Source organism: Lampris incognitus, chromosome 13 (genome assembly GCF_029633865.1).
Source record: "Lampris incognitus isolate fLamInc1 chromosome 13, fLamInc1.hap2, whole genome shotgun sequence".
In the NCBI taxonomy this organism is placed as follows: domain Eukaryota; kingdom Metazoa; phylum Chordata; class Actinopteri; order Lampriformes; family Lampridae; genus Lampris; species Lampris incognitus.
The window spans coordinates 37,051,542-37,077,406 of record NC_079223.1 but is presented as its reverse complement, the minus strand read 5'-3'; the positions used below and the strand labels follow the sequence as shown (position 1 = coordinate 37,077,406).

General features: G+C 41.7%; 1 protein-coding gene across 1 annotated transcript in view; it reads left to right on the top strand.

Annotated features, from left to right (window-relative positions):
- Positions 1-25,865, top strand: part of anapc1 (anaphase promoting complex subunit 1) — a 206,103-nt gene that overhangs the window by 135,424 nt on the left and 44,814 nt on the right. The window contains exons 41-45 of the mRNA XM_056291362.1: positions 2,127-2,188; positions 7,517-7,661; positions 8,667-8,860; positions 13,617-13,703; positions 20,468-20,585. Of these exons, the coding sequence (XP_056147337.1) occupies positions 2,127-2,188; positions 7,517-7,661; positions 8,667-8,860; positions 13,617-13,703; positions 20,468-20,585 (606 nt within the window). The remainder of the gene's footprint in view (positions 1-2,126; positions 2,189-7,516; positions 7,662-8,666; positions 8,861-13,616; positions 13,704-20,467; positions 20,586-25,865) is intronic.

The following is a 25,865-nucleotide window of genomic DNA, read 5'->3' as shown; positions in this document are numbered from 1 at the left end:
TCCAGTCTTATACGTCACCCTGTGTTCCTCCCTTTTCTTGAAATATGTATTCACCACAGCCATTTCCATCCTTTTTGCAAAATCCACCACCATCTGTCCTTCCACATTTCTCTCCTTGACACCATACTTACTCATCACCCCCTCATCATCTCTGTTCCCTTCACCAACATGCCCATTTAAGTCTGCTCCAATCACCATTCTCTCCCCCTTGGGTACACTCTCTACCACTTCATCCAACTCACTCCAGAATTCTTATTTCTTTTCTATCTCACACTCAACTTGCGGGGCATATGCGCTGATAGCATTCATGAATACACCTTCGATTTCCAGCTTCATACTCATCACTCTGTCCGACACTCTTCACCTGAAGCACACTCTTGACATACTCTTCCTTCAGTATTACCCCTACCCCATTTCTCCTCCAATTCGCACCATGGTAGAAGAGTTTGAACCCACCTCTGATACTCCTGCCCTTACTTCCCTTCCACCTGGTCTCTTGCACACACAGTATACCTACCTTTCTTCTTCCCATCATATATGCCAGCTCTCTCCCTTTACCAGTCATAGTGCCAACATTCAAAGTTCCGACTCTCACCTCCACACTCCTACCCTTCCTCCTCTCCCACTGCCTCTTGACATTCCCCCCTCCCCCCTTCTCCTTTGCCCAACAGTAGCATAGTTTCCACCGGCACCCTGCTGGCCAACAGTACCGGTGGCGGTTGTTGGTAACCTGGGTCTTGACCGATCTAGTATGGAAATCTGATTTATGATCCACATATTTGATTTGGCAAAGATTTTACGCTGGATGCCCTTCCTGACACAACCCTTCCCATTTATCTGGGCTTGGGGCCAGCACTAAGAATGCACTGGCTTGTGCATCCTCAGTGGCTGGGCTCTGGATAGTCTGAATCTATTTGGCAAAAAAACAAACAAAACAAAAACCCTTTAATTTTGAGTGCTTGAAAAGTATGGAAATTGGAAATGTATAAAGAGCCACTGTCCTTAAATACATGCAAGCTATTTTTTTGTTTTTAGATCTACTTTCATATCATATCATATTATTTGTTTTTTTTTGAAGAATAGTATTCATTTAGAGTGCCATTGTGCTGCTAATATGAGCTCAGCAGTATGACTATGTGGTACTGTTTGAAACAAGTAAATGTGTTGTCTGTGTAACAAGGTGCAGTCAAGAGAATGAGTTGGGGGTTCAAACCCCGGTTGGGGACAATATCCAGTAAGACTCCGTGGCTTAGACTCCTAATGCTAAACAAGTCAGCTACTTTGGATATGAGTGAGAATAACATGAATAGAGTCATACCAGCTCGTATGTCACCTGGGTTAACAAGGGCTGCGTCAGGTGTTGGGGAACCAGGGCAAGCTGATGAAAAATGGGCTACTGGTACAAGACACTAGAACTGATGGAATGCTACTATAACAGCAAACCCCTGGAGAGGGGCTATGTGAGACAAATGTGGGAAGTATGGACCAGTAGGAGACCTACTTCCACACTGACTCAGAAGCAGCTAGTGGTCAATGCTCGAATATCAATAGAAGGAAGCTAAAGTCACGACTTGAGATGGAGAGGCTACAACAGGATGACTATACAATTAAGCACCTTGAATGTCCACCCAGTAGGCAGGCGATACATGAGGACAGAACCCCAACCAGGTGAAACAATTCTACCAGCCATGACAGCTGAAGCTACTGACGTTCAAATGAGAATCATGGCCAGACTAAAGACTGTCTTCCACGACTCAGTGACAAAGTACCGTCACAAAGCCTGCTTGTGGGTGTGAACACAGCCCTATGTAAAATATGAGTTTGAGAGCACCTTTTAATGGAAGTGACATATCAGAATACCAGTGACACAGTATAAACGGCACCAGTTTCTATCTCTCTTTGTGGCTGGTTAGGTCTCACTACCTGTATTGCTGCCATGCTTGTACTGCTGTAGTTGTTGTTTTTTTTTTGTTTTTTTTTTTGGTAAATAAACACCATGGTTTGGTACACTTTTCCATCGCCTTGGCACCTCTTTCCACTGCATCATCCAACCACTAAATGGTCTTTCTAACAATATGATATGTAATTATTTACAGTAATGTTTTCTGAAAATGTTTTGTGTCCAGATAATCCAGGAGAACATAGGCAACACAGCGCTGTCAGAGGACATGAACATGGAAACACTGGCGTGAGTATTAAAGACAGAATCTACAATTTAATTGAGTTTTGTATATTATGGATCGATGGTAAGCTTTGAAGTTTAGGCAATCATCAACCATCTTGTAAACATAGCCAATAGTGGGGTTGTATTGTTTCAACATGGGGTGCCATGATCCAGCTAAACACAGAGCCATATTACAGAGCCATAATATTTCTATTTTCCTGAAGAATAATATAACAAGTCAATATAAAAGTTGCTGAGCAGTAGTGATTGAAACAAGCAAACAACTCGTGAACCCCCTACACACACACCCCATGTTTCTGTATTCAAAAAAACCAGGATCGGCACAGTGGTGCAGTGGTTAGCACGGTTGCCTTGCAGCAAGAAGATCCTGGGTTCGAGCCCCGGGGTAGTCCAACCTCGGGGGTCGTCCCAGGTTGTCCTCTGTATGGAGTTGGCATGTTCTCCCTGTGTCTGCGTGGGTTTCCTCCGGGTGCTCTGGTTTCTTCCCACAGTACAAAGACATGTAGGTCAGGTGAATCAGCCATACTAAATTGTCCCTGTGTGTGTGTGTGTGTGTGTGTGCGTGTGCGTGTGCGTGTGCGTGTGCGTGTGCGTGCGCGCCCTGTGATGGATTGGCGGCCTGTCCAGGGTGTCTCAAACCCTGCTACCCAATGACTGCTGGGCTAGGCTCCAGCATCCCCGCGACCCTGTGTAGGATAAGTGGTTTGGATAATGGATGGATGGATGGATGGAATAACAGGAACTTGTGCCAATTTCATGGTTTTTTTATTATCATTATTATTATTATTATTTTGGTGCGATCTTACCTCCAAAAAACTTGGCTCTGACTCGCAGTCATCAGTGAACTATAAAGCTATCACAGTCAATGGAAATATCAGGAAATATACTGGGTGTCTGCTATCTCAATTTGAGGGGTCTGTCTCACTTTCTTGAGATGAGTGTCGATTTTTCATGTTATTTTTGTTCATGTCGCTGAACAAAAGTGATCAACATTTGGTGAAAATTACACATTGAGCCTTCAATTAGCATAAAGTCAGCTGATTTTGAGTGTTGTGTACCAAAGGGGGGGGGGGCATTTTGAGTAACCTGAACAGATGATCAGGATTTACATCGTGACATGCCACCATTTAAAAAAAAGAATCTAAACTGAGAAATAACTTTACCAGTTCAGAAATACAACTGCTGCTATCAAACATGACCTAGAGAATGCACTGATGAAGGTTTTTATACTGGAACATTGATAAAGTCTCACTAGTCCCAGTTAAATGAGAGCTCTGCATGTGGGAGTTTTGTTTGTATTAGATATGTTTGTTTAACCCTTATTACTTCCATCTGCCCTAATATTTGACAGGTATCCAAAGGATTTTTTTTAAGAACCCACAAAATGAAAGGAATAGGTCTCAATTCATCCGAGCCGCCGATAACATTTCTGCCTTGATTAAAATAAATAGAGCGACAGATGTAGATGTTAAGAGGGAATGACCATCCCTGAACTGAAGGGAGGCCTAAGAGTACATCTGTCACCATCTTACGATGCTGTGACGTCAAACATTCCCAAATCCTCTTAACAGTACACATGGCCGTTGAAACTCTACTTAATGGTCACGCCCATATTTGCATATGAAGCTGGTCATTATTTTCAGTCGTTATGTCACTGTACTGTTTATAAGGGTGGGGATACCTGCAGTCAGTTGAGACTGAAGAGGTCACTTAGATGAATGATGAAATGTATCTGTCAATAAATGTTGTATCCAGATGAACTGATTCAACCTTCTTTGACCCTATGATGATAGTTAATTAAATCCTCATCAGACATATCTGCTAAAATGGAAAGGTTCGACCATTGAAAATATCAGTCCCTGACCATAGAATAAATAAATCGGCTATAGTTTTTTTCATCACCTTTGGACAAAGTTATAGGCTAAGCAATTTACAGCCATGTTGACAATACATTAGCTAGTTACAGGCAAACGGAGCAGAGAAGATTTCTTGGATCTCGCCTGTCAGGTGCTTTCAGAGTGCATGCACACTGAAACGCCAAAGCCACTGAGCACCGTCAGTCGTTGGAGTCTCTATTGCACTCTGAGGTCGCCTTTAGTCATCTTGACAGTGTAAAATACATGCTAATACATAGCAGTGAAGGCATCAAAGGGCAAATTTAATTGCAAGGATATTAAGCATAACTTTTAGTGCTGTTTGGTGTGCTGTAAGAAACATAGATTGTCGGCTTTTGCTTCATGTCCTCTCCATCCATTTCTGTGGCACATGGTGCACACACAAGCAATGTTGTAAGCTCGATGTCTGCCTGTGCATCATCTCCTACCTCACTTTGTCTTGACTTGTATTAACTGGAGGGAGAGCAGATCTATATCCTGGTATGCATATTTACCGTAGCGTATATCGATAAATAGCCTACAACTACATCGATGCAGTCAGAGTCTTTGTTATATTATCTAACCAGTGATGTAAAGAAGAGATTTTATAGAAACAAAATAATTACACTTGATTAATAAACTTGATACTGGTCCATTCTGTATGGGGGCAAGCATTAAGCTCGAGGCGTGCACTGCACCCCTCAGTGTCAACACAGTTGAGCAGGCCTACCAGATGAGCGCTCACTCTTGCCAACGGTTATTATCAATTTGATAAATATCAATTCATCTCGTTAAGATCATGGGCAATATCAAGTAAATATGCATGTCTCCTCGTCAGTTCACAACCCTGAAGCCCTACCCGCCATATCTTCAGCTGTGTTGTAATTTTTTTATAATTTCTTTATTGTTTCTATAGGAATTAATATTCTACTGGACACCAAGTTTCACACTGACAAAAGCAGATGATGCTGGACTGATATGGATGTTTTCCATAGTGTCTTATTTTGATTGTTGACTTAGTCCCATACCATAAGATACCTGGTCACTTTCGACTTTGTTTTAGTGATGACAAAGTACTGTACGACAGTAATGGACTGAGAAGATAAAACACAGCTGTGCCAATTTACCAGTCACAGTAATGTTTATTCTCTAGACTTTATATATATATATTATATGTGCTGTTTTATTGGTCCTCGTAGATGATAAAGCAAGAAGCAACAAGAGGCCATGGTTTACAGTGATTTTAGAACAGCTAAGGGGCATTGTTAGGCACGACGATTCATCTTTTAGTCAATGTCGACAACTTGTCCTCTTCTCAAGAGTTTGACCTTAAATCAAAATCTTTTAACACTCGCCACAGAATAACCTCGGTGAACTCCTTGAAGTGACAAATTGCATGCAATTTGTCCATGTGACAACCCACTTTCAAACATGTCAATTATCCAAGATGAGTAGCGCTCCAGTGTTACCATAATTATCCACAGGAGCCGCGATGTTTGGATTTTGCTGCAGGTTGTAAAATGTACTTCCGGGAGTTACCCCATGATGTTTGGGCTTTAAAATGTATTTCTGGTCCACCTCTTGATAACAAAGATAATTTAAAATCCTTATGACTGTATGATGAACCTGTCGTGGTTGTGGTGATCCAAAACCTTCGAAAAACGTTTGTTCTTGCTACCGTTGGTTGCTCTCTTTATTCAGAATCAGAATTATTCACTCTCTAGCTCGCTCGACCAATGCTGCTTTCTTGTCGATGTCCAGTCCAAGTCAACTAAAACATTTGGGTATGAGTCTTGAAACTAAACGAGAATTTGAGCGTATTTTGCAAGCCAGCAAACCATTCACTGCTGATCTCAGCACAGGAGACCTGGAGAAACACTGGATGAACCAAAATTTGCCTTATTCACCTTGCCACCATGCAGGAGGGCCATATTCTCCAATGTTAAAACTACACTATAAAAATACAATTTTAAGAGTAGGATTAACTACAGTCACAGCTGGAAGTCATCTCAGTAGCTACAATAAAACATTTCCCATGGCTGAGCTATGTTTTCTTACCGTTGTTTCATGAATGAAAGTTAATCAGCAGAGCAGCCATTCACCTTCATTCATTTTATATCATCAAAACTGCCAACAGTCAAACACATTTGAAGTCTTTTGATAAAGGCTTTGAAATTATGAAAGCCTGTTCTTTGTCATTTAATATTAGACTTGGTCACTTACGTGCGAGGGTCCACAGACTGACAAGCAAAACATTTTTATTAGATAGGTTTTTTGTAGACTGAGTGCTGCGTATTATTTTTCCCCCCCATATTTCCCATTTGATCGACTTGGTCATTGTGCAAAAGTGCACTTCTCTCGTTTAAAATGTAGTAGGCAGGGGGCATCTGGGTGGCATGGTGGTCTCTGTTACCTACCAACATGGGGATCGCCAGTTTGAATCCCCGTGTTACCTCTGGCTTTGTCGGGTGTCCATACAGACACAATTGGCCATGTCTGCAGGTAGGAAGCCGGATGTGGGTATCTGTCCTGGTCGTTGCACTAGCGCCTCCTCTGGTCAGTCGGGGCGCCTTTTCAGGGGGGAGGGGGAACGGGGGAATAGTGTGATCCTCCCACACGCTATGTCCTCCTGGCTAAACTCCTCACTGTCAGGTGAAAAGAAGCAGCTGGCGACTCCACGTGTATCGGAAGAGGCATGTGGTAGTCTGCAGCCCTCCCTGGATTGACAGAGGAGGTGGAGCAGCGCCCAGGACGGCTCGGAAGAGAGTAGGGTAATTGGACAGATACAATTGGGAAGAAAAAGGGGGGAATCCCCCCCCCCCCCAAAAATGCATTAGGCAATATTCATTCAGGTCTAAATGATTTTTGATCTTCTCCAATATTATAACCTGTCTTTCTCTGCCTTCTAAAGACGTGGCAGACCAATGGCACTTTTGTGTGTATTCATGTAAAACAGGTCTGCACCTCTCTTAAATTCTGATTATACCAACAAATCCAAAATAAGAAAAAAAGTGCTAACTACCACAAGATTTTGTTGTATAGTTTATTTCTTGTATAGTTTCCTATAGTTGTGTAATTGTCTTGTAGACTTTTCTTGTATAGAACTCCATAAATGTGTCTATGTGTATGAACAGTTCCTTGATCCTGACCATTTTTATATCAAATCATAATAATTGTCCATTCCTTTTTTGTGTGATTAGGGCAAATCAAGCTAATTTATCATTTCTCTATTGATTTTGCTATTTCTAGTTGACACAGTGGTAATGTTCTGACAGTGTTATCAAGGAAAATAGGGCTAATTTGTTAGCGTTCATTCATGGTAGTAATGTTCTTGTCTCAGCAGAGGAAATTAGGTTGATTCATCACTGTTTTATTAATACAAGTACTTTCAGTAGCAGTGCTAGTAATGTTTGTGTTCAATGAATGTGGAGAGAACACTCTGGTTTTGACCCCACAGTCAAGCTCATGACTACATCATCGCCGGGGCCTGCATGGCAGTAGGGTTCAAGTTTGCTGGCTCGGCCAACTCGGAAGCATTTGACTGTCTCTACAAGTTCGCCAGGAGCTTCATGAAGTGCCTGACCTCAGTTACAGCTGCAGTGGTCAGTTTAGCTTAACCTCATTAGAAAATTGCCAATTTAAAATCCTTGTGTGTGTCTGTGTGTCATTTTTCACCTTAGCATGTGTATGTGCATTAATTTGTTTTGTTCTTTCTGTCTTTGTTTTGAGCACACTGTCATTTTTTCCTCTTCCCTACAGACTGGTGTTTAAAAACACCAGACTGGGGCATCCGGGTAGCGTGGCGGTCTATTCCGTTGCCTACCAACATGGGGATCGCTGGTTTGAATCCCTGTGTTACCTCTGGCTTGGTTGGACATCCCTACAGACACAATTGGCCGTGTCTGCAGGTGGGAAGCCGGATGTGGGTATGTGTCCTGGTCACTGCACTAGCGCCTCCTCTGGTCAGTTGGGGCACCTTTTCGGGGGGGGGGACTGGGGGGAATAGCGTGATTCTCCCATGCACTACATCCCCCTGGTGAAACTTCTCACTGTCAGGTGAAAAGAAGCGGCTGGTGACTCCACATGTATCAAATGAGGCATGTGGTAGTCTGCAGCCCTCCCCAGATCAGCAGAGGGGTTGGAGCAGCGACCGGGACAGCTTAGAGAGCGGGGCGATTAGCCAGGTACATTTGGGGAGAAAAGGGGGGGACCCCCCGGGGGGGACCCCCCCCAAAAAAAACAAAAAACAAAACACCAGACTTGTATGTGTGGTGGTCTTAGTTGTCAGTCTCTCTGTATCTGTCTTTTTTTCAAATATGTTCTCTCTCTCTCTAGCCCCCCAAGATTCACATCATTATATATTTCAGACCTATATGTCTATGGTGGTTCTAGATGTCCCTATCTGTCTGCCTGCATCTGTTTCTCTGTCTGTCTTTCAGTGTCTGTTCACCATGTCTGTATTTTTCAATAACACAATGCATTCTCTCTCACTTCCCTGAGACCGGTCATTATAACCTGTAGATCTATCTGTCTATGGTGCTATTAGCTGTCTGTTTCTCTTTGTCTCTAAATTGAGCACAGTCTGTCTGTCTCTCTCTTCCTTCCAGACAGGTCATTATAACCTGCAAACGTGTCTGTCCATGGTTCTGTTGGCTCTGTCCATGGTAATGTCCGGTTCAGGGAACCTGAAGGTTCTGCAGCTGTGCCGGTTCCTCCACAAGCGGACCAGTGGCGAGATGAACTACGGCTTCCATATGGCCCATCATATGGCACTGGGGCTGCTCTTCCTCGGAGGGGGGAGGTGAGATGGCATCTCAGGCATACATATACACAAACACACACAGACAGATAGGCAACAAAGTCACGTATCAACAGCCGATCACACACAAAAAATCTCACAAACACATATTTACAATGTTAACAAATGCAAACATATGTACATAGGCACAAAGAAACAGAGAGCCTAACCACACACAGAAAACATACACATGCGCACCCACACAGACACACCACTCATACATAAAATCACATACCCATATATATATATATATATATATATATATATATATATATATATATACATACATACATACAGACAAAAACACATGCACACTCATAGGCAGACACAAAATCACACACACTCACAGTTAAAGGTATAAACAAAGGATAACAAACACAGACAGGCACAGACAAATGTCACACTCACTCAAAATAAGACACACACATACTGTGAACATAGATAGAGGAAGAGAGAGACACACATATACACACACACGGACCAAAGACCAAACTGGACCAGCTGGGTTAATCTAGGTGGCGAATGTAATAGATTGTTTATTGTCCTTGTGAGGAATTATTTCCACTGTGAAGTGCAGGTGATACAGTTACACAGAATGTAGCACATATGGGGTGTCCGGGTAGCATAGCGGTCTATTCCGTTGCCTACCAACATGGGGATCGCCTGTTCTAATCCCCATGTTACCTCCGGCTTGGTCAGGCATCCCTACAGACGTACTTGGCCGTGTCTGTGGGTGGGAAGCCGGATGTGGGTATGTGTCCTGGTCGTTGGACTAGCACCTCCTCTGGTCGGTCGAGGCACCTGTTTGGGGGGCAGGGGGAACTGGGGGTAATAGCGTGATCCTCCCACGCGCTACGTCCCCTTGGTGAAACTCCTCACTGTCACATGAAAAGAAGCAGCTGGCGACTCCACATGCATCAGAGGAGGCATGTGGTAGTCTGCAGCCCTCCTTGGATCAGCAGAGGGGGTGGAGCAGCGACCGGGACGGCTTGGAGAGAGGGGTGGTTGGCCAGGTACAATTGGGGGAGAAAAGGGGAGGGAGATCTGTAGCCCATACACAAAAAAGGTGGGGAAAGACTGGAAAATATGTTTCTTCCCTCTCACAACAAATACAGTCACCCTTGAGCAAGGCACTTATCCCTTCCTTCTCTAGGAGCACTGGGCAGCTCCTTGATGAAAGTGTGTTTTATGACAAAGCGCGCTGGTGAAAAAGAGTGTGTGCTCAGCAAATTTTTCCCAAAGAAATAGCGTTTTAAAATTATCATAAGAATAAAAACCACACATACATGGATCTACAAGTATGCTGTACAGCTTCTTTTTCTTTTCTTTTTTTTTGGTGCATTTGGCACTGGAACTGCTGATCTTGGTGGAACAGGAATAGATCTCTTTCTCACTCGCTCTCTCTCTCTCTCTCTCTCTCTCTCTCTCTCTCTCTCGCGCGCACACACACACACACACAGGCTAAAGATGTTTCACATAGCTTGTCATGTGACCATAAGGCTGTCTCCTTACTGTACCAGGAAAGGTGCAGTTCTGCATATGCACACACTTACCAGGTTCATACAAACAGTGTCGTGTCCTCTATATTTTGAAGAGAAATGATGACTCTTACTCTGTCATTATAATTTCCCAATCTCTCTTCACCTACAGTCATTGCTCCTCAGACCAGCCTTTTTTTTTCTTTTTTACTTACTGTTTTTAATTATGTTCACATCTGTTTTCAGACCTGCCAATTGTGTGCCCACGCTGTGACAGGTCCTTAATTTCAACAAGCTGATTGTGTAGTTTTATTTAGGGAAGGGCTTCTCTGAAAACCAGCCTGAAAAAAGTTTTGTCTAAGTGGAGGTTTGCTGAGGTCAGAGGCAGCACATGGCAGAGCAGCGTCAAGGCTTTGTTTCTTTAATTCTTAATGGTTTTGTATGCTTTCGTTCTATCGTTCTTTTATTCTTTTGTCACTGCCTCATTCATTCTTTCTTTTCTTTTCTTTTTTTTTGTGGTCTATATCTGCAACAGTCTTTGTGCTTCCCGTTCATTTTACTGTCTAGTGGGATTCAGGTGAGCAGGAAATGGAAGTTTTGTTTTCCCAACAACAGTCAAACATGATATCTACACTGCAACAAGACTGTTTAACTTTTACTTAGGAAAGAGAATAATTGTAAGACTTACCTCAATCCTGTTACTGGTGCGACTGGTGTACATGTTTAATGAGATTCATGTTTTTGAGTTCACAAGGGAAGATTGTTCACGTCTTTATTTCATGTCTGCTAAAGGAACACTGTGAATCAAGATGACAATTTAGTTCTTTGTTCATTTATTTGGTTAAAAGTTCTCTCTTCTCACAACGCATTTATTCCGATACTTACAGATTAGGAATTATGTCCGTCTGTGTGTGCCTAACTGAGTCTCTCCCTGAAGGAAGAATTATATATAAGCTTTTGTTGGGCCCACCTGAATCCAAAAAGTTGGTCTCAAACTTTTAAATATATTTTCTGAACAGGTGAATTATGCCACACACTCTGAAAAATGCCTGGGAGGAGGAACTGGGAATACAGATTGGGGATGATGTTTGGGAGGAGGGCCTTAACAGGACCCGATATTGTTCTATTAATGCCAAGCATCAATTAATCCAATTCAAGGTGTTACACAGGCTTCATTATTCAAAAACTAAACTGCACAGAATCTTTCCTACCATTTACTGTCTGTGTGATCGATGTAAATCTGCAGAAGGCTCTCTGACCCACCTTTTCTGCACATGCCCAAAACTGTATAATTTTTGATGTGATATATACAAGTGGTTCTCTGACATGTACGGCTGTGTGTTTGATCCTGATCCAGAGGTTGCACTATTAAGGTTTTCGCTTTCCTTACTAAACCAATTTCCCCTCAGGGGATAAAGTATTCTGATTCTGATCCTGATACCACAGTGTCTCTGTGCAAAGCACTATTATTTACAGAATGGTAATCGCAAAGAAAGTAATTTTAAGGCTCTGGAAGTCAGATACTGTGCTCACCGGTATATTACATATGGAGAAGGTTCGATATGGCATGATGGCCAATCTTAATAGATTTTCTGATATTTCTGATATGGCAGCCATTTCTGGCTCACCTTGTTCAGTACGACGCTGAACCTGACCAGCAACAAAATACATAGTGTGCCATCCACCTCTCTCATTGAGAGCTAAGACATGTTGTGTTAGTGATGCAGCAATGTAATTCATTATTTTCCTTAAATACACCCTGTTTCTTTTGTGTCCTTTGCTTCTAATTTGTTTTTTATATGGGTTTCTGTTTACTGTACAGTGGAAAATCCCAATAAAAATATTGCAAAATAAAAAAAATAAAATGAAATTAGCTGGTTATGGAGTTCATAGTTCTTCTGAAACTGGTAACAAAGCTGAGTCACAGCAGAATCCCCATAGTAATCAATTAAAATGCCAAAAGGTAGGGCATCCTGATGCCTTAGCTAGATTTTCCTATACTGTGTTATGAGTCCTCTACTGTACCTGCTGGTCTGAGTGTAGTACCCTGGGTTCGAATCAGGCCAGGGACTTGAGCAACATGTCCTCACCATCTGTCTTTCCGTATGTTCCTCTCCACTTTCCTGTATAAAAAAAGGCTGAAAAATGCTTCACAATTAACCTTTAAAAAAAAAAAATCAAAACTCAAATAGGAATATTTAGGCAGTGGAAGTAAGATACAAGGCAGAAGTAGTTGTTCTGCTAGAATTTAACATTGAAATGAATAAAAACCTAAAACATCACCATGTTAGCATCCAAATGAAGAGCTTGATTCCAGGATTACGTCACCACCAGTTAAAGAAAAAATATTGTTACCTATACTTATAAAGTTACTGAGATCACTTTATGGAAAATTATTGATGATGACCAATGGAACGATGGAATCAGAAACTTTGGAATGGAAAAAGACGGAAAAAAAATATGTTTTTCATCTTTCTTGCCTATTTCCCTTCCCATCTGCCTGCCCGGCCATTAGAGCTGACACCATGTTTGGTGTGTTGTGCGTTTAAATGAACGTAGGAGAGTGGCGCTGAAAGTGACTCATTTTAAGTGTGGCCCTTGTTCAAAAATCCCACGAGCTTGCCACTTTAAGTGAAGAGGGACAGCCACTCGCCTCGGTTAACCCCTACTACACGTCCTGCCAGGTACCCTTCCCTCTCCAAACAGCCTTTTCTGTCTGGCCCAGCTCATTACAATAGTTCCATTAGTTTAAGTAGACACTTAACTCCTGACGATTGTTTTTAAGGGTCTCTCTGCTCTGTTGGACTGAGATGACGTTAAACAGCAATGAAAGCCTGTTAAAAAAAATTTGAGTTCTGTTGTTTCATGATTTGGAGCAGTGTCTCTTTTTTTTAAACTTATATTTATAGAAATTAGTATGTGCACCTGTGTTGTTTTTTTGTCAGTGTTGCTTTTGTATGTGTAGATGTGATGCATGTGAAGAGAGTGAGTAACATCATAAAATCTTGTGTCTGATTTTGTGTCAGGGTGCAGATGTGTCCAAGCGTGTGATTTTGTATCTGTTGCTACTGCTGCTGCTGCTGTGTTTTTTCATTTTCTTTTTTGGTGTTTTGATGTTTTATTTAAGTGGGCGGATAAGCGTGCGTTTGTGTGATTGTCTATGAGTTCGTGGTTTGTTTCTGAGCCCTATTCCAAGTGTGCTTATCTCAGAGCTAACTGTGATGTTGCCAGTGTGGGCAGTATAATGATCTTTAGTGATGTGCTGTTTTGTCTTGTGTTAGGTACACCCTAAGCACCTCCAACTCCGCCATTGCTGCCCTACTGTGTGCGCTGTACCCCCACTTCCCTGCCCACAGCACAGACAACCGGTGAGATGCATACAGTTGCAACAACACACGCATCTACACACTCATACATAGATACACACACAAAGATATGTGCTGCGCACACAGATGTCCATACAAACATACACACATGTACACGCACTCAGATACAAATGTGTGTTTATATATAGAGCTAATGAGTGCATTGAGCACGAAACAAGCTTGTTCTGCCATTTAACAACTTTGAGCTATTAAAATTTTTTTATATATATATATCAATACCGATGTAGGAAAAAAAGTTTTAATACATAGCAGTACAAGCCTGTTTCGTGCGTCACACACTCATCAGTTGCTAATGAAGTGCGCGACGCACGAAACAGGCTTGTACTGCTATGTAGTCACATTTTTTTTCCTGCATCTGTATTGCTATTCCACTCCTCATTAGTTAAGCACTTCTATCAACACCATTGATGGTTTCGTTGGGAAAAAACGCTATATCTAGTATATATCTATCTCTATATCTCTCTCTCTCTCTCTCTCTCTCTCTAAATATATTTAGAGCTGATGAGTGCATTGAGCATGAAACAAGCTTGTTCTGCCATTTAACAACTTTGAGCGATAAAAAAATATATATATATACTATATATATAGTATATATATATTCACACATTTATATACATGTATAGTGAGCCATTCAGGCATGTAGAAATCATCAAACAGCTTAACAACATCCATTATTATGCTTCGCTTTTGCAATTATGGGGAAATATGACAATATCAAAATCGCTACAGCCCAGCTACTATCAGGATTCTGCACTGAGGTGATTCCCGCTGCCATATTCATAGTCCATTTCATTTACCTTAAGAACTTTTCTTTGAAAAAGATAAACTGCATGCAGCTGTTAGTCTGCCAGTTAAAATTAAATTGCTCAAACTATTTTGCTGAATAATTTGGGCTAGCAAGGAGATTAATCATATTGAATATCAAAAAATATATATATATACACTACCGTTCAAAAGTTTGGGATCACCCAAACAATTTTGTGTTTTCCATGAAAAGTCACACTTATTCACCACCATATGTTGTGAAATGAATAGAAAATAGAGTCAAGACATTGACAAGGTTAGAAATAATGATTTGTATTTGAAATAAGATTTTTTTTACATCAAACTTTGCTTTCGTCAAAGAATCCTCCATTTGCAGCAATTACAGCATTGCAGACCTTTGGCATTCTAGCTGTTAATTTGTTGAGGTAATCTGGAGAAATTGCACCCCACGCTTCCAGAAGCAGCTCCCACAAGTTGGATTGGTTGGATGGGCACTTCTTGCGTACCATACGGTCAAGCTGCTCCCACAACAGCTCAATGGGGTTCAGATCTGGTGACTGCGCTGGCCACTCCATTACCGATAGAATACCAGCTGCCTGCTTCTGCTCTAAATAGTTCTTGCACAATTTGGAGGTGTGTTTAGGGTCATTGTCCTGTTGTAGGATGAAATTGGCTCCAATCAAGCGCTGTCCACTGGGTATGGCATGGCGTTGCAAAATGGAGTGATAGCCTTCCTTATTCAGAATCCCTTTTACCCTGTACAAATCTCCCACCTTACCAGCACCAAAGCAACCCCAGACCATCACATTACCTCCACCATGCTTAACAGATGGCGTCAGGCATTCTTCCAGCATCTTTTCATTTGTTCTGCGTCTCACAAACATTCTTCTTTGTGATCCAAACACCTCAAACTTGGATTCATCCGTCCACAACACTTTTTTCCAGTCTTCCTCTGTCCAATGTCTGTGTTCTTTTGCCCATCTTAATCTTTTTCTTTTATTGGTCAGTCTCAGATATGGCTTTTTCTTTGCCACTCTGCCCTGAAGCCCAGAATCCCGCAGCCGCCTCTTCACTGTAGATGTTGACACTGGTGTTTTGCGGGTACTATTTAATGAAGATGCCAGTTGGGGACCTGTGAGGCGTCTGTTTCTCAAACTAGAGACTCTAATGTACTTATCTTCTTGCTCAGTTGTGCAACGCGGCCTCCCACTTCTTTTTCTACTCTGGTTAGAGCCTGTTTGTGCTGTCCTCTGAAGGGAGTAGTACACACCGGTGTAGGAAATCTTCAATTTCTTAGCAACTTCTCGCATGGAATAGCCTTCATTTCTAAGAACAAGAATAGACTGTCGAGTTTCAGATGAAAGTTCTCTTTTTCTGGCCATTTTGAGCGTTTAATTGACCCCACAAATGTGATGCTCCAGAAACTCAATCTGCTCAAAGGAAGGTCAGTTTTGTAGCTTCTGTACCGAGCTAAACTGTTTTCAGATGTGTGAACATGATTGCACAAGGGTTTTCTAATCATCAATTAGCCTTCTGAGCCAATGAGCAAACACATTGTACCATTAGAACACTGGAGTGATAGTTGCTTGAAATGGGCCTCTATACACCTATGTAGATATTGCACCAAAAACCAGACATTTGCAGCTAGAATAGTCATTTACCACATTAGCAATGTATAGAGTGTATTTCTTTAAAGTTAAGACTAGTTTAAAGTTATCTTCATTGAAAAGTACAGTGCTTTTCCTTCAAAAATATGGACATTTCAATGTGATCCCAAACTTTTGAACGGTAGTGTATATATATATATATATATATATATATAGAAAGGGAGGATGTCAATGCCTATTTTAGCTAAAAATATAATAAGGTGTTAATCATGAGTATACAAAAAAATCATGAATTTCCAGATTTTCCAGATTTTCGAAGTGTTCAACCATTTTAAAAGTCCATTCAATCATAAAGAGAAACACTTACCGCACAAACAGGTGCATCCTGTTTGCTTTACTTCTCCTTGAGATGTGTTTAGAGCTTGATTGGAGTACACCTGGGACAAATTGAGTTGATTGGGCATAGAAAAGGAGCCTCATGAATGATCATTTGTTGGGCGGCACGGTGGCGCAGTGGTTAGTGTGGTTGCCTCACAGCAAGAAGGTCCTGGGTTTGAACCCCAGGGTTGTCCAACCTTGGGTGTCATCCCAGGTTGTCCTCTGTGTGGAGTTTGCATGTTCTCCCCGTGTCTGTGTGGGTTTCCTCCAGGTGCTCCGGTTTCCTCCCACAGTCCAAAGACATGTAGGTCAGGTGAATCGGCCATACTAAATTGTCCCTAGGTGTGAATGTGTCGGCCCTGTGATGGACGGGGGGGCCTGTCCAGGGTGTCTCCTGCCTGCCGCCCAATGACTGCTGGGGTAGGCTGCAACATCCCGCGGCTTGGATAATGGATGGATGGATAGTTTAGAAGGACAAACACCTGTGCATTATCTAAGGTCCCACAATTCACACTGAGTGTCAGGCCAAAAACCAAGCCATGTAATCCAAGGAACTCTCTGGAGACTTAAGCGATAAAATGATGGTGAGGCATAGATCAGGGCAAGGGTATAAAATTATTTCTAATGCTTTGAGTGTTCCCAGGAGCACAGTGGCCTCAATAATTGTGAAATGGAATAAATTTGGAATCAACAGGACTCTTTCTAGAGTTGACCGTCCGGCCAAACTGAGTAATTGCCTTGGTCAGGGAGGTGACCAAGAACCAAACGGTCCCTGTAACAGAGCTTCAGAAGTCCTCTGCAGAGATGGCAGAATCTACCGGTAGGACAGCCATCTCAGCCGCACTCCCATCAATCAGGCCTTTGCGGTAGAGTGGTGAGACGAAAGCCACTCTTGAGTGAAAGGCATATGATAGCCCGCTTGAAGTATGCCCAATGGCATTTAAAGGACTCTGAGTGCAAGAGGGAAAAGATTATCTGGTCTGCTGAGGCAAAAAGTGAACTCTCTAGGCAGAACTGCAAGCAGAGCGTGAGTGTATCTGCCAGGAAGAATGGGATAAACTGCCCAAATCCAGGTGTGCAAAGCTTGTAGAGACTTACCCAAGAAGACTTGAAGCTGTAATTGCTACGTACACCAAAGTGGCTTCTACAAAGTACTGAATTAAGGGTCTGAATACTTACATAAATGAGAGATTTCAGTTTTATATTTTTAACAAATTTGCTAAAATTTCTAAAAACATGTTTTCACTTATGAGTCATTATGGGCAGAAGGATCGACAAAACTGGCAATTTTATCCATTTAAAATTAAATCTACAACACAAAGTGTGCAAAAAGTGAAGTGGTGTGAATAATACTTTTTGAAGCCACTGTATATGCTCACTCAGCACATCTAGGGGCAAAATGAACACACAGCTGCACATACACAGTGCATAAACCACTTTTAGCAGGACACACAATGACGACAGCATTCTCTTGTGTAACAAACACATTTACATTTACAGATGAGTCATTTACCAAACACTCTTGTGCAGTAACTTCAAAACTAGTGCACTGCAGTTCCTTTCACCATAATTACAAAGAACCAGTATTATGGAGGTCAATGTTCAAAGCCTAAGCATAAAAGAAACCAATCGCAGTAAGAAAATGATTCAGTGCTGAGAAGGTAATGTCTCACTCACACACACACACACACATATGCTAACCATGCAAGGGTTCACTGATATTTTTCATTTATTTGTATGTTTTGGGGTTTTTTTCTACTCCTGTGCTGGTTGGGTGGGGTCAGCTATGTTGACAATACAACAAGTCACAGAATGTTTACACAATCACAGGGAAGTATTTGAAAGGCATCTTAAGCTGCGTTTCCACCCAAACTACCCAGAATTAAGTCCCAGGAACTATTTTTCAAAGAATTAAAAGATTAGATTTGCCAATTAGGCAAATTAGTCTGCTGATGTATGAAAAAGCAAGGGCTGTTTTACAGCAGCACGTCTCAGTTTTCTCTGGCTAGTAATTTTTTTCTTCCCCTAATAAACAAGACTAGGTCAAAACCTAGTTTATGGCTGGACCATGTATGGGCAATGTTTGAAATTGTGGCCAATTTGTTACAGGGGTAGTCAGTGGTAGTGTCTATAATATGAATTCATGGATATTAAATGTTCATCTGCAATCTTCTGTAGTGTAGTAGTCCCAGTAATATTTGTTGTTATAGTGTACTGAAGTAGCTTATCACATGACATGGTTAAAGCTAGAATGCCAGACTTTTACATATAAATGAATATCTGTGAAATTCAAGCCCTTGCCAAACGAGTTCACACAATGGTGATTAAGCCTGTCACCGGCGGGTACATTTCTCTGTATTTCGCAGTATACCAGCGTTTTAAATCTGGTGTCTGGGGCGACATTCCCATGCTGTATTCCCGCACTGGCACACCGGAAGTGATGCATAGTGATGTGTTTTACATCAACCAGCAATGATTGTTTTGCCAGAACTGAACCTCAGTGTGATGAAAGCATTCGCATGCCTCTGATTGTCTTGCCTTCAGGGCTGCCTTCAGGGCCGGAATGCTTCCAGGCTGAGACGCTATGGTGGAAAAATCTACGAAGCTTCCAAGAAAAGTTTCTGATGCTCCAAGGGAAAAAAAAGAAACTCTGTGTTCAGAGAGAGGATTAAAGTTAAAAAAAAAAAGAAAGAAAGAAAAGTGATCAATGGTGAGGACAAATACAGATAACCATTGGTGTACCTTTTCCTCGTTGGATAGCATTGGAAAAAAGAGAAGTAATTTCTCTCACTTTGCCGATGAGCTCACTATATAGTCCTCTACATAGAAGTAGGGAGCGGTGAATGATATCGGACACAGTGCTGGTTTGCGGCTGCAGATTTTTTTAAAATGGTGATTGAAATAAAATGCTGCTAGTACTCAACCAATCAGAAATCTTCAGCACTGCGAGCCCCACCCCCAAATTTCCTTTACTTTTGGAAACTACTAGTAGTCTTATGCCCAGATGGTATCTTAACCACCTGAAAAGTCATCCTTGGAAATTGTTTAGAAAAGGGCAGTCACTTTCAAAAAAAAAAAAATACTTGGCAGGTGATTGGATTAAAGCTCTGTCTGTCGCCGTCTATCATGGGCTAACTTCAGCCAATCAGATTAAATCAAGCTCTTGACAAAATCGTTTCCATTGAGAAAAGCCCTTAATGCCATTCTTTGCTTTTCTTTAAATGAAGAAATGCTCTCTAGTTCTGACATAACTGTTGCTATAGCAGCATCTACACTAACCGCTTTAAAAGCTGCCATTGTTGTTTTCAAACGAAAAGTGACTTCTCACTGTTGTCACACCTAAATCTCACCTGTAGCTGCCCGTAGTTCCTCATAGGACGCTGATTAGTCTGAACCACTGTGGTTCAGCCAGAAGCACATAACTTGAAGCCTGGTAAGATGGATTTGCATGATCTTGTGGTCTCACAAATCCAGCTGCCTCGCAAGGTAAAAGTACTACCCCTGAGCAAGAACTTTTTGGTGGATAAAATAATGTCCCGAGAACTTAATTAAGACCCTGGTCCCTGTGGTGGAAACACGCTGAGTTCCTCAAACGGTTTCTAGTTCCTGAGCATAGTTCCTGTGGTGGAAGTGTGGCTTTAGTAGATGACCTAGGTCATATTTTGTAGACTGATAACATATCTGAATAGGAAATTTATTTTACGTGGGAATTTTTGTCATGTATTCAGTATTCAGAGTAAAATTAATTAAATGCAAACAGACAAGAATAAGCCAGAAATGCACCATAACTCACTGCATACTCGCAGATGCAAATCTACTTGAATCAAACATCCAATTAGAACTAACCAGTGAACAACAGTTACATAACTTCTCAGAACTTTGAGGTATGTATACATGTCATGGAGCAGTGTATCAAGTCTATTTCTTCGTATATGTGCAACCAAATAAATCAAAACAAACAAAAAATGGGCGCTGGTTCACCTCTCTTCTCTGTAGGTACCACCTCCAGGCTCTGCGTCACCTCGGGGTTCTGGCTGCTGAGCCCCGCTTGCTGGTTCCAGTGGATGTGGACACCCTGAAGCCCTGTTACGCTCTCTTAGAAGTCACCTACAAGGTACTGTATAGGTGTTCAGGCAGAAAATGCCAGCCTAGTGCCATCTCATTGTCAGTCAGGCAAACCTTTAGCCAGATGACAGCAGGTTTGAATTGCCCAACTTCCCGAGAGCATTTTGTTGATGAAAAATGACATTGTTAAGCGTTCAACAACAACGTGTATTCCACGTCGACAACAAGGTGATAATGAAATAGAAATTAAGTTATAATTCAGCCTTGGTTCTTGGCTCTTTGGTATAAGAAGCCATTTTACATAGTCTTTTTGTAACCTCCAAAACAGCCCACATATTTTGATCGTCTTAAATCTGTACGCAGTTTATATAAAGGATGCAGAACAGGTTTTTATGAGCATTGTTGAAAGCAATAGGCTATATTGCACTCGGTTTGGAGTTAGGAAAATGTCAGCAAATGGCTTTTCAACTGCTCGCCACACTTATATTCAAATTATTTGGATTTTTTGGATAATCCACACTGTTACTGATCACCGGGAATCATACATCAATCGGCTAATAAACAAGGCCAATAATTGGGCTTGTTGGAAAGCCTGCCTTGGTGTCTATAAACTAATGGCAAATTGGAAAATATAGGTGTAGAGGAGATGACATTTGGTTTTTCAGAAAAAATGGTCAGGCAAGCATGAACAAACTGTTTTTAACGACCTTAAAAGTCAAGTCAAGTCAAACTTTATTTATGTAACACATATCATATCACAATGTGCTTTACATAAAATAACAATACAATTGCAACTCAATCATAAAAGTACAAATACAGAAAATAAATATGCATATCAGCAGGTGTTAGTGCAGAATATACAAATATCAAGATATACAAACACACACACACACACCAAAAATTTAGCCGTAGGCTGTTTAAAAAGTAAGATGTTTAAATGTGTTTAAGTGTTTTTAAATGTGTCCAGTTTGGGGGCCTCTCTCAGGTCCTCAGGCAGGGCATTCCATCTACTTGGGGCGTAAATACAAAATGCAGCTTCCCCTGCTCTAGACCTAGCACGAGGGATGGTTAAAAGACCACTGCCATCGGACCTGAGAGTTCTTGTTGTAAATCGAACCTGAGAGTTCAGTTGTAAAAAGTTCTCTGACATCCATAGATTAATATCGTCAGTACTCTGGGTTAGGGAATGCATGGATCTAGGTCATCGGGAGATAGGGATATGTACAGTTGTGAATCATCTGCATAGTTATAGTAATTTAGTTTGTGTTTCTGTATAACATGTGCGAGTGGGAGTATATAGAAGAGATTAAATAATAATGGTCCAAGTATCGAACCTTGGGGTACCCCACACATTATACCTACCCACTTTGTCTGAGGAAGTCTCCAATAGACACAAAGAACTGCCTTTCCTGTAGGTATGTTCTAAACCAGTTGAGAACCAGGCCAGAGAGGCCAACCCATTTTTCTAATCTCTCTAGCAAAATACCATGATCAACAGTGTCGAAGGTGGCACTAAGATCCAGGAGCACAAGAACAGATATTTTTTTAGAATCGGTGTTCATATGCGGATCATTCACAACTTTGATAAGTGCTGTTTCTGTGCTATAGTGAGATCAAAAACCTGATTGATAAATGTCTAGAAGGTTGTTTTTTTTACATTAAATAGTTATTAACATGAGAATAAACTGTTTTTTCAAGTATTTTGCTGAGGAATGGTAAGTTGGAGATGGGCCTGTAGTTGGCAATGGCTGTGTTGAACGCCACCATGAAAAATCCCATGAATAATATGATGAATGAGAAATTTTTCCTTTTCCCAACAAGTTTTGAGGTGCCCTGGAGCAAGGCACCAAGTCCCAAACTACTATGGTGAAGCTACTCAGTGGGCAGCAGAAGAAGATGGGTGGTACGGGGGTAGCTACTTGTGGCTAACTTAGAAGATCGTGGTTATACTGGACAGTTCCCGATGGTCAACAGTGAAGGCTGTGCTTGTATTGGTTAACTCAGTAAACAGTAAAAAACTGAAAAATGTTTTGGACTGGGCAGCTGTCTATGGCCAACAGTAGTAAACTGGTGATACCGGACAGCCCAGAATCAGAAATACTTTATTAACCCCCGAGGGGAAATAGCTCCAAGGGGATATCAGTAGAATAAGTATTTTAATGCATAAATGTTTTTACACTTTTAATTGTGTAACTACTTTGGTCCTGTTGAGACTAAGGAAACACTGTCAGCCCCCTCTCTCTATTACTTCACTGTCTGTTTTTTTTTCTCTATGTCCCTTGCTTTCTATCCCTTCTTTAACCTCTTATTGTATCCCTTTCGCGCTTTGTCTTCTTTCTTGTCTCACTTTCCCTTACTGTCTGTCTATGTCTGCGTCTCTTTCTGGGTCTGTCTTTGTCTCACATCATCTCAACTCTGTGGTTGTCATTTCCTCTAGATTAGCTCTTTTTCCATTCAAATTTTACCCACCTGTCTGCACGCATGCCACACACACACACACACACACAGTACAAAAATGTGCCTATTTCAGTTCATTTTACAGCTGCACAGCACACCTTTCTACCAAACCATCATGTCCTGTTCTTAGTCAGCATATGATATATGCCTTAACACCTGAAAAGGGATTTACTTATTTATTGGGAAATAGGTTAATTCAAGTGTTATCTTAAGCCTGTCCTGTTATAAAGTCCTCTAAAATACACCAAAAAATTACCGATGCATATAGTATTAACTCTTAAACACTACTGAAAACCTCTCATATACCATTGAAATACATTGACAAATACTTTTGGATGCTCGAGGCTTACAGACCACCCACATTTTATCTCACACACTACTGAAACAGTCTTTATAAGCATCTTATCAGTCATTCAATAGAGCAGACAAATGTTTCAATGGTCTTCCAAATTTACCCAGCCATGTTTGTTTTGTTTTTTTTCCTGAGGTTTTTTTGAGCTCTTTGACTATTTCAGTTGTAGAAGAGCTATTTTGCTGTTTCAGACTGTATTTCTGGGCTTGTGTGCTTTGGTTTGTAATTGAAGCCAGCCATTGTTACAATCACTGCAGTTAGGTTTTTAGCGTGCAGTAAATAGCCACTGAATTACAGGAATGGTAAATTATAAATATTGCTCTGCTCTTGACAGCTACAGATGCGTCTGTTTTAGAGGTTTCCTACCCCGGTCCTGCTGCACCGGTACCAGTACTTGATGCACGTAAGCTTTCCTGCCAGAGAGGAAATATTGGGCATTGAAGTTAGTCATATGATACACCCATTTTGTGTTGGACTATTGTCACGCAGTTTTACTTCCCTGTGCTTAAAACAAAATAACCCAAGATAGAAACAGGATGTTCAAATGTTTCATTGAATTAGTATCACATTACTCATGCAGGATGAAGGACCTACAGTATACCGTTTATACCAAGGCCTCCACTGTTAGGGTAGCCTTCTACACCATTGTATTAGGTTGTCAACAGGGAAATTGGAAGATAAGCCTCTTGGATACCACGGTACTATTAGTGATTGATAGTTGAAAGATGTGAGACTGTCACAACGGCTTCCGTTATAGTATCAAGGTTGGGTTATAATTGAATACAAATAAAGGCGTTACATATTCCGTATACAAAAATTAATTATTTGTATTTAGCCAACCAAAGAAAGTTGAATCTGTTCATCTGGATACAACATTTATTGACAGAAACGTTTCGTCACTCATCTAAGTGACCTCCTCAGTCTAAACTGATTGCAGGTATCTCCACCCTTATAAACAATACAGTTGCATAACTGACCAAAATCAACAATCAGTTTCATATGCAAATATGGGTGTGACCATTAACTAGAATTTCAATGGCCATGTGTACTATTCACAGAGGATTTGGGAATGTTTGCAATCACAGCACTGTAAGATGGTGACAGATGAACTCTTAAGGCCCCCCCCCACCGCAGTTCAGGGATGGTCGTTCCCTCTTCACATAGATGGTCTCTGACTCCCCATTCAAACCAGCATTCCTCCCTATCAAGGATGTGCACATCCTCATCCTTGAAAGAGTGGCCACTGGCCTGTAGATGGTGTAGATTGTGGAGTCCTGGCCTGACGTGTTAGCTCTTCTGTGTTGTGCCGTCCTCTTGACCAGCATCTGTTTAGTTTCCCCAACGTACAAGTCATGGCAATCCCCCTAGCACTTAACCGCATACACTATATTACTCTGTTTGTGCCAGGGGACCCGATCCTTGGGGTAGACCAACTTCTGGTACAGCGTATTTTGGGGTTTGAAAGCAACTGAGGAGTTGTGTTTGAAAAATATGCATCTCAGCTTTACTGACTCTCCCGCCACATACGGAATCACCACTGGTTTACGCTTAGGCAGCTGTTGTCCTTCTCCTCTCTTCAATTGGCACTGTTTGGGCATCTTCCTGGCTTTGACAAATGTCCAGTTAGGATAACCACACTTAACCAGGGCCTGTTTAATGTGGGATTTCTCCCCTTCCCTGGCCGCCGTTTCGGTGGGGACGTTGTCAGCTCGGTGGTACAGCGTCCTGATGACTCCTAGTTTGTGCTCCAGTGGATGATGAGAGTCAAACTTTGAGTACTGATCAGTATGTGTTGGTTTACGGTAAACATCAACAATTAAATGCTCCCCCATCACCAATTGCAATTTCACAGTCTAAGAAGGCTAACCTGTCATATTTCAGATCCTCCCTGGTGAACTTGATGTGGTTGTCCACAGAGTTAATGTGGCTGGTGAAATGTGGTACGTCCTGAGATTTAATTTTAACCTAGGTGTCATCCATAAATCTGAACCAGTGGCTAGGTGGTGTCCCTGGATAGAACAACAGAGCCCTCTTTTCCACTTCCTCCATATACAAGTTGGCCGCTATAGGTGAGACTGGGGAACCCATAGCACACCTATGCTTCTGCCTATAGTACTGCCCCCTGTATGTGAAGTACGTGGACTGAAGACAGTTTCAGGATCAGATACACTTGCCAGTGGTAAGGGTGGGGTCGTTTTGTAATATAATACGGACTACCTCCACTTTTACACCAACAGGAACGCACGTGAAGAGAGACTTAATCTCATGAGAGACCATTGTTTCATCCATCCATTGTCCAAACTGCTTATCCTGCTGTCAGGGTTGCGGGGATGCTGGAGCCTATCCCAGCAGTCATTGGGCGGCAGGCAGGGAGACACCCTGGACAGGCCACTAGGCCATCACAGGGTCCATACACACACACACACACACACACACACACACACACACACACACACACACACACACACACACACACACACACACATAAACACCTAGGGACAATTTAGTATGGCTGATTCA